The sequence below is a fragment of the Carya illinoinensis genome, chromosome 8 (assembly GCF_018687715.1).
Source record: "Carya illinoinensis cultivar Pawnee chromosome 8, C.illinoinensisPawnee_v1, whole genome shotgun sequence".
NCBI classification, from domain to species: Eukaryota; Viridiplantae; Streptophyta; class Magnoliopsida; order Fagales; family Juglandaceae; genus Carya; species Carya illinoinensis.
This window is the reverse complement of record NC_056759.1, coordinates 18,751,378-18,760,008: the sequence shown is the minus strand read 5'-3', so window position 1 is coordinate 18,760,008 and position 8,631 is coordinate 18,751,378. Positions and strand designations below refer to the sequence as shown.

The following is an 8,631-nucleotide window of genomic DNA, read 5'->3' as shown; positions in this document are numbered from 1 at the left end:
TTATGCATGATGTTGAATGATAAGATCATTTTTTTAACTTGAGATGAAGCTTGTCTCTTTGCTAAAGTTTTTTTTTTTTTATATATATAAGTTAGACCACCTTCTAATAGATAAATATTACTTTGTGTTTGTTGATCTGCTTCTTATATCATTATTATTTCTAAGCATCTCACGAGTGTCCTCTTTTTGCTTCCTATAGGTTTTGGTGGGCAGGGTTTTGGAAGTTAACAAGCTTATGCTTTTTGTCAAAAGCCTTTTTATTTGATTATCCTTTTTTTTATTTGCATATAAACAACATATTTTTGGTAAATATTATATTAATATATAGAAATATCTTAATTTATTTTTCTGGCTGTTTGACCTTGTTATTTCACCCGTGAAACTCTAAATTTTCTGTCTCCCATGGTGATTGGTTTCCAGTCCAAACTTTACTCTCACAGTGCAAGCAGTGTAGTTCTATAGTTTTCCTTTATCCTTTGCGCCACTTAAATTTTTGTACATCCTAATATCCTAGAAGGAAAAGACTGCAGGAGACTACTTGGTCATTGTGGCAGTACAAGGAATAAATGGAAATAAGAAATGAAAATATTGTTTAATTGTAACTGCAGGTTGAAATGAAAAACATTATTTTCCACTGTGAAGAGCAGTATCCATAGATAGGAAATAAAAATAGCTTAGTATGGAAAGAAAATGAAAACAATCTCTCCCCTTCATAGTTAAAAGAAGCTTTCTTTTCTCTTATTTTAGGTAGTCGTAATAGTTTTGGTAAATTCCTCTGGAATCTTATCAATTTTTTTATCCTTCAAGTTATCATTCTGTTAACTTGCATTAATAATGTAAAATAAATAAGAAACTAGAATTCACATTCAAAAGTGTGTAAATTCTTGGCCTTTACAATGATTGATGCTAAATAGGATTGAATAGAAATGCTTTGCAATGATTGATGCTAAATAGGATTGAATAGAAATGCCAACCTATTCAACGTGAGTACTCCATTACTTCTTTGTATATGCCATAAACCTGAAATCGACCGGATCTGATCCGGATTAATCCGGGCCGAGTTTCGGCCCAGATTTGAGACCCAGTTCCCGGATTGGAACCCAGATGAACAGTCCTAACTTCATTCATTATGCGATCCTAAAAAACATGATGGTGGCCAACAGATGCACCATGCTCTGCGGAAGATTCTCTGCTTGGTTTTCAGCATTCGTCCGGTGAATTGTAATATAGGCTACTAAAAATCTAAGTTTCAATTCTTGGAGAAACCGCGAAAACACGTATAAATAAGCAATTCGGCCTAACAGCAGACACATCACAGGTAGTTTCTTACTGAGTTCATCTGATGGTAAATTATGATGATTTGCTAGTTCTACAATACAACTCAGAGTGACGTTTAGGGTCTAAATTTATTGCATTAGCCTGAAATTTTAGGTCAACTTGTGAATGGTTTTCATGTCAACAGCTTCCTTGATAGTTTCTTTCTCAACATGGTCCCACCACCCGAACAAGAAATTGTCCACGACTAGCCGGAACCAAGGGGACAGCTTCAAACCTTCCTCACCAGCATCTGCTTTCCTCAACAGCTCTTTCAATTGATCTCGATTCACATATTTCACATCGGCTACTTCATCAGGGTTTGGATTAACAGTAACATCTCGCACAATGAAAAGGAGGTAATCAACTGCAAATGGTTAAGATGACAAAATCTAGTAAATTTTCAGCTAACTTAGCTACAATTTCATTGAAGATTCTAAGAGCTTATATATCATCTTCAACCAAAAATTTTTATATTTTAGTTTTTCCCAAACTGCAGCAATTAGCAACATTCTTCCGACACTGGACCAAAGCACGGTCACCAAGTATTAAAAAAGAATAGAACACTGAAGAAATAAGGTATAACAGTAACTGAGTTGGAATCATTACGTTCATGCTCCCCCCACTTGCCGTCAGAAGGTGCCTTGTACAGTATGCGGCCCAGCGGGATGAACTGATCAACCGGCACATCTTCAGCAGGAATTCCCAGTTCATCCAAGAACTTTCTTTGTGCAGCATTCCTTACACCTGGCACACCGAAAGGGTTTAAAAAATGTAAAAGTTAAAATGACAGGAAACAAAAGGCATCCAATGGATATGAAACAAAGTATGTACCAAGGGAATTCTCCTCAATAAGCTCAGTTTCACGGTATAGTGGATGGCTGCAGCAGGTATTTGTCCACACAAGAGGAAATGTTACCTTTGTTGCAGATCGTTGCTGTAAAGACAAGAAATAGTGCAAAGCATTTCACCAACATTTTACCAGGCTACATGCTATCAACATCTACAATAATAATAAATCATGGCCATGCAATGTACCCCCAAAAATTTCAACCAATTTCCAGACAAAAGAGTGTAGAAAAGAAGCAAAGATGAATGCAAGAAAAGAAATAATAGCAATAATAATAATTTAAATATAGTTATGTTGCATGAAACATCCAAAGGAATTTCATAATAGGCATACAGAATTAATGAAGATAACTGCATTTACAAACAACAAAGGCTAAGATCAAAGAACCATAACTGAAATAACTATGGCCCCATTATTCAACAATTTGTTCATGAAATTGTCCACTGGCATGGCAACCATGCATTTAAAATGGCTTTAGAATTCCTTTCTTTTTTTTAGTCGGAAAAGGCGTGGGTGCCTAAAAACCACCCTTTAATGCCTTCTTCAATTTTTTTTTCTTCAGTTTTATGTCCTTTCCTTTTACTGTGTAGCATATTCAAAGATTGTCTTCATGCTTAGACATAAAAAGACGTACCATATCAGGCTAAAAGAATTACAGTAACAGGTTCATAGCACAATTGCACATATCTGTTCCTTGTCTTGTTCTAATGATTGAACATGATCAGATGTCATTCCATTCATAGAGTTTCTACAGAGACATACAAAATGTTACCATTCTTGTACTACATCGGGAGCATATTTTTCCTTTGCTTCTTTTTTTTTTTTTTTTTTTTTTTCGCCTGTGCATGATTTTACTAGTCCACATCTAATACAATAATCATCTTCTTGCTTAGACATAAAAAGATGCACCATATAAGGCGTAGTTGCTGCAAAATATTCATAGCATACATCTGTTACATGCTTCATTTTAACATCCATTCTACACTTCAAGTGTACTGCTACCTACATGTGCCATGGTCCCATATTTCACAAATCAGCACATAAACTAGCAATTATATATTTTTTTTATCGTTATTAATAGTTCTATCCTAAAAATGTTCCTAGTCTTATCATACTAAAATATCTGAGAAGTTTGAAGTCGTCTAACTTTTCTTTTATTCATAATTGAGGTTTGTTACTGAAGATGAGTAGAAATGAAAGCGAGGAAATGATGATTCTGAAGCCATGTTTTACCCATAGCATACATGCAAGCAGACCAGATCTCAACCACATAAAATATACCTGAAGAAGCAACTCATATTTTGAGTTAAACAGAAATACACTGAAAGCTCTATGTAGCATATTTCCAGATTCAATTTTTTCCCACAAGTGACCTGCAGATTTGCAGAAACCATCGAAATACATCAAGCTTATTGATCAAAAGAAGAAAAAAGACAACAGTTATACACACAAAGGATCCTAATAATTATAACTTCCTTTAATACCACAAACTACACTGGCAAAGAAAGAAAACTCATAATATCACACCATTCAGCTTCTGCTTCCTCTCCTTTTCATAATTTCACCAAATTCTGTCTATATTAAAGGTCAGTGCTTTGGGAAAAACAAAAACAAAAACAAAAAGCTAATCCGAAGTGAAAAACTATGGTGGTGTCTCATTACAAAAGTTTGTGTTAGCAATATGGGTATAAGATATGTAGTAATGGCAATTTGTCCTTTAATAAGAACCTAGGTAAGTCGATTGCATAGCCACAGAATCATCATTTATGACAAAGATAGTATACTTTAGAGCAAACTAGACCATAATTTGAGCATATATTGGTATTTATATTTAAAATATGATATCACATTTCTAATCCAAAATTGTACTGGTATACAGAAAACTTAATTATCAAACCCAACAAAGCAAAGATTCTTCTAACTCGCAATCGAAATAATCACTTCTTCAGAAAATGCTATAGATTTGTTTCTTGCTTTTTCATCTACACCTTGTAAACTAGATTGTCTTTTTTAGAATGCTTTTAATTGCAGATGGCATTAAGAAGCATCCTGGTTTGCCTCCAACCCAAGTGATGCATATGAATGGATTTGTTGCAACACAGTTTTCTGAAATTCTAAATGTATAACACGAAGAATCATGAAAAGTTCACTTCTTTGAACTGAGAGGAGTCTTCTTCCAAGCAGTGATATCCAAACTTGAAGGAAGAATTTTTTTTTTTTTGGAAGTAACTTAAAGAAAGAAAAAGTGAGGTGAAATGGTAATCACCAGATCATAATAAACATTTAAGTCATCAAGTAATAAAAGATATCAAATGCTGCCATGAACCTTACCAACGTAAAAATATACTAGGTAGAAAGAAAATATTCATTATATATTAAACTGTCAAAATGTCCCCCCTTCAAGACCAGATACACACAAGCACACACCAGGAACAAAAAAGAGGGGAGATTTACATGGTTAATTACAAAGAAGGTAGAAGTGCAAAAATTTACTTACAATTGTATTTGGTATCGTGACCAACAACACGATCGTTCTCATCCACCAAAATGCATCTGTAGAAATTGTGAATTTTACAACATCATCAGCACGTCAGCTGATCAGGAACAAGTAATTTGAATGATAAGATTACACATGAAGCTTTAATGCTAAAACATTATTCACAAAATAATATCAAAAAGGACATCGATGACAACAGACAAATCTGAGCAACAAATTTATATAGACCAACATAAAAGGGGATATATACACTTTGTACTCTCAAGTTTCCAAGGGTTTACATTTTTCATCCCAAACTACCAAAACTGACCCTTTGCACAGTTTACACTTTGAAGTTCGCACCCTCCATAAAAATCTGACCATAAAAATTGTAACACCCCAATGGAAGGCCCAAAACACAGCCTATACTCCAAAAAGAATAGTCAATAATACAATTGAAGTCTCATTAAAACCTTATAAAGAGCAAGAACTTCTACATCCCAAACAAGGTAGGATCCTATTCACCACCGACCCTTATCCTTATCATATGGGCTATCACAAAGATTGTGCCACATTACCTATTTTCGTCCTTCTTAACAACTAGAATTGACCGGGCGTGCAAAGTATCAGGTTTTGGTAGTTATTGGGTACATTGTGTCAGTTTAGTTAGTAGTTTTGGGTGCAAAGTGCAGAATCCCTTCCCCAGAACAAGCCAAAAAAAAATTATTATATAAGTGTTATTGATATCAAGAAAAAGCGAGACAATCAGAATATATCGTGGTGTACATCAGATACACCTAGTTAGAGAGAAAAAATAGATAAAGTAAATCCTGAAAACTAAAGCTAGAGAGACATAGGCTGGCTGTCATCCAATGGTAAGTGTATTGAAAACGAAGAAAGCCTTGACATCTTCAGTGATCTTTGTGTTGTCCCCAAAACATCGGTCATTGCTTCCCTCCATATGCACAGCTCGTCAAACAAATCAGGATTATTTTCTACAGTAACTATGATGTGTATCCAACCGCGCCTTCCAGCATGTTACAGATCTACCACTCATTTAGCCATCACCCAGTGTTTCATCCAGAGGTAAAATTGCATTGGAAAAGAAAGCTTTGACATTTTCAGTGGCCTTTGTATTGTCCCCAAAACTTCGGTCATTTATTTCCTTCCATATGCAAGAGGTTTTAGACTGATACCTCAAGCATGGTTTGTCATAATTTCCTTTTTTAGTTTGAACCATAACGCTCTTTTTCATTTTTTAACCATAATGAACTGCAATGCATATCCTTGTTAAAAATTTATGGCAAAATGAATAAACATTCAGATAACCAACTAATGGGAGTAAAGTTTATTTGCGTCCTTTCCAACCCAACATATTTTCAAGACACGAAGAGACCTCTGTAATCTAATTCTCCAACTACAATCACATAACCACTTCCTCAAAGGGAAAAAAATAATGTTTAAGCCAACACCGCCTTCACCAATGCCATACTGCATTGTCACTACGAGAACCTCTTCACAAGCTACTACCTTCCTTAGCACTCTGCTTGGTTTCTAAGCTTTGATTATTTGGCACTGAAAAATTGGGCAAGCCAGTTTTGGATCCAGATAACTGGGATGGTGTCTGCAGGAATGCGCAACTTCTAGGGTCAGCTTTCCTCATGATTGAAGACTAGCTGAAAGGGAATATGGGGCGTTCCAATCTAAGGGTCATACTTCTTGGCTCTATTATGGTAAGGCCAATGCACCAGCCAGCCAGTGTGGTGGCAAACACACTGTGTCACAGAGCTGTCGTATGTGGGTACTACAGGGCCCACTGCTTTCTTAAGCACCATCGCTCATCAAGCTTGAGAGAGACAGATAGAAGGTTCCAACCTTTTCCTGTGCCTGAGCTAGTAGTTGAGTGCTCCTTGTTGTTTGGATCTTGACCGGGTCCGAGCTTCCCAAGCCCTATGCTGTTGGAGAACTCTGCAAGGGTCTTACCACCTTCTTGATTTACTATATTTGAGTCTTTGGAGTACTTTGGGATTATGAACTCACCACGCAAGAAAAGGGCTGAGAACCCGGACAATAATATGGATTGAACTTATTCAGTGCATGACCACTAATTATTATCATCATAAATTCACTCAGCCAGGCATGAACGAAGGACAACCATGGACAAATAATCGTTTTAATTAGTTTCTCATTATAAAATTATTACCTGACTTGCACCTATTAAATCTAAACAAGTAATCAAAAAATTAAAATACTATCACAAATTTACATAAGTAAATTAGTGGATTTCAATGCCCCAATTATTCAGGAAAAAAATACAAGCGAGTAAAAGAAATCTTGGCTTTTTGTTTATTAGTTTAAGGAGCTAAAAAACTAAAAAAAAAAAGAATAAAAAAATTCTACGAATCTTATACTTTTAGTGCCAATTAGAAGCAAAATAAACTGAGAGATATCCTAAACTCCATTGGATAAACGTACTAGTCAGAGCTGAGTTCGAATGCATTTTAATCTTTACGTATCAAAAAATGAAAAACATAAAATTAAGCACGTGATGAATTGAAGTTTCAATCACGTTTAGAGGAATGACAGGACGAAGTCCAAACATCCACAAAGCAGCGAGAATTTTCATCATCGTTTCTATATCTAAAACAAACCTATTAATTTTAATCTCCAGCATTTCATCCGAAACCAAACAGAATATTTTCATCTATATATCTTTCATCCGCAACGAAACAGAACACAAAACAAAAAAATTAAATCAACATGAAATAAAAATAAACTGTAAACAACAAAATAATAATAATAATAATAATAGAGAGCTCCTTTTACGCCCCCTTTCCCCAGCTATGCCTATCGTACCGAGCAAATCAAAGAACAATAGAAATGAAATCGAGGCGCAAAAAAAAAGGCGCACACACACGCAGAGAAGAGCGGAAAAAGAGGGGGAAATTGTACTCGTCATCAAACATGAGTCGTCTCTGGACGGCGTCCATGCCAGCGTCGGGAGCATTCCCCATGGCGATATTAGAAGTGGAGAGCACCCTCGGGACGATGAGAGAAGAAGAGAGCCTTGGGGGGTGGGTGAGGAGACGAGAGGCAAAAGCTGAAGAGAAAAGACGGAATTTAGGAGAGGAAGAAACGAGCGAGAGGGCTAGCCTGGGTGTGGGTCTACTAGCCACGGCAGCAGCCGTAGTGAACTTATTAAGAAGGTAGGGAGTCGCAGCCATTTGGCTATGGAAGCCTCCACCTTCAGTCGAATTGAGTGAATTGAATTGAACTGAGTGCTATTTAAAGAATGTTTTTTCGCTCGGACATAAAATAAACAATTATATATTATCAGAAAAATACAATAATCACAAAAAATTTCATAAAAATAAATATATAGACCGATAAAAATTTATATGTTAAGTGAGTTATAAATTTATTCATGATTCAAAAAGTATCTCATTTTACTGTATTTCATCTTATTATTATAATTTTTTAAAATTTTTATATAAAATATAATAAATAATTTAATTTTTTAAATCTCAATTTAATTTTAAAATAATAATAATATTTTATTTAATTTTTATATTTTATTTAAAATTATCTCATCTCATCACGTCAATTTATATATTTATATATATTTATTATCTCCTTCCATGTGCGATGATACTCGTATTGTACATGTGAGGAATGTTAAATCGCATGTTACACGTGATCTGCCGTGCTGATTCAGCACAGTATTTTAGTATATTTACAATTTATATAAATAATATCTAAAATGTCACACGTGAGTGATTTTATATTACAAAATATAGGATAAAAATAGCATTTTTCAAAACATATATTAATCTTGAAAAATATTTTTTATCTGTCGTTTTTTTTATCATCTTTCTTTTATTATTTTTTATAATAATGTTAATTAATTTAAAAAAATTTGTTATCTTGTACCATCTTTCAATTATTTAATTCAATAAATAATGATAAAAAAAATAAAGAATAACACTTCTCA

The 8,631-nt window shown here is 34.5% G+C and overlaps 1 protein-coding gene across 1 annotated transcript; it reads right to left on the bottom strand.

Annotated features, from left to right (window-relative positions):
• Positions 1–1,256: 1,256 nt before the first annotated feature.
• LOC122319414 (isopentenyl-diphosphate Delta-isomerase I-like) lies at positions 1,257–7,921 on the bottom strand. Its single transcript, XM_043137477.1, has 6 exons — positions 7,593–7,921; positions 4,662–4,717; positions 3,446–3,537; positions 2,149–2,251; positions 1,924–2,061; positions 1,257–1,681 (listed from the first exon to the last, which is right to left on the bottom strand). The coding sequence occupies exons 1-6, from the start codon at positions 7,862–7,864 to the stop codon at positions 1,428–1,430; spliced, it is 915 nt and encodes a 304-aa protein (XP_042993411.1). The 5' UTR covers positions 7,865–7,921; the 3' UTR covers positions 1,257–1,427.
• Between the last annotated feature and the right edge of the window lie 710 nt (positions 7,922–8,631).

Coding starts and splice junctions, on each gene's coding strand:
- LOC122319414 (XM_043137477.1), bottom strand. CDS start 7,864: ATGGCTGCGACTCCCTACCTTCTTAATAAGTTCACTACGGCTGCTGCC. Junction 2,252..3,445: donor AATATGAGTTGCTTCTTCAG/GTATATTTTATG, acceptor TTGTCTTTACAG/CAACGATCTGCAACAAAGGT. Junction 2,062..2,148: donor TATTGAGGAGAATTCCCTTG/GTACATACTTTG, acceptor TCGGTGTGCCAG/GTGTAAGGAATGCTGCACAA.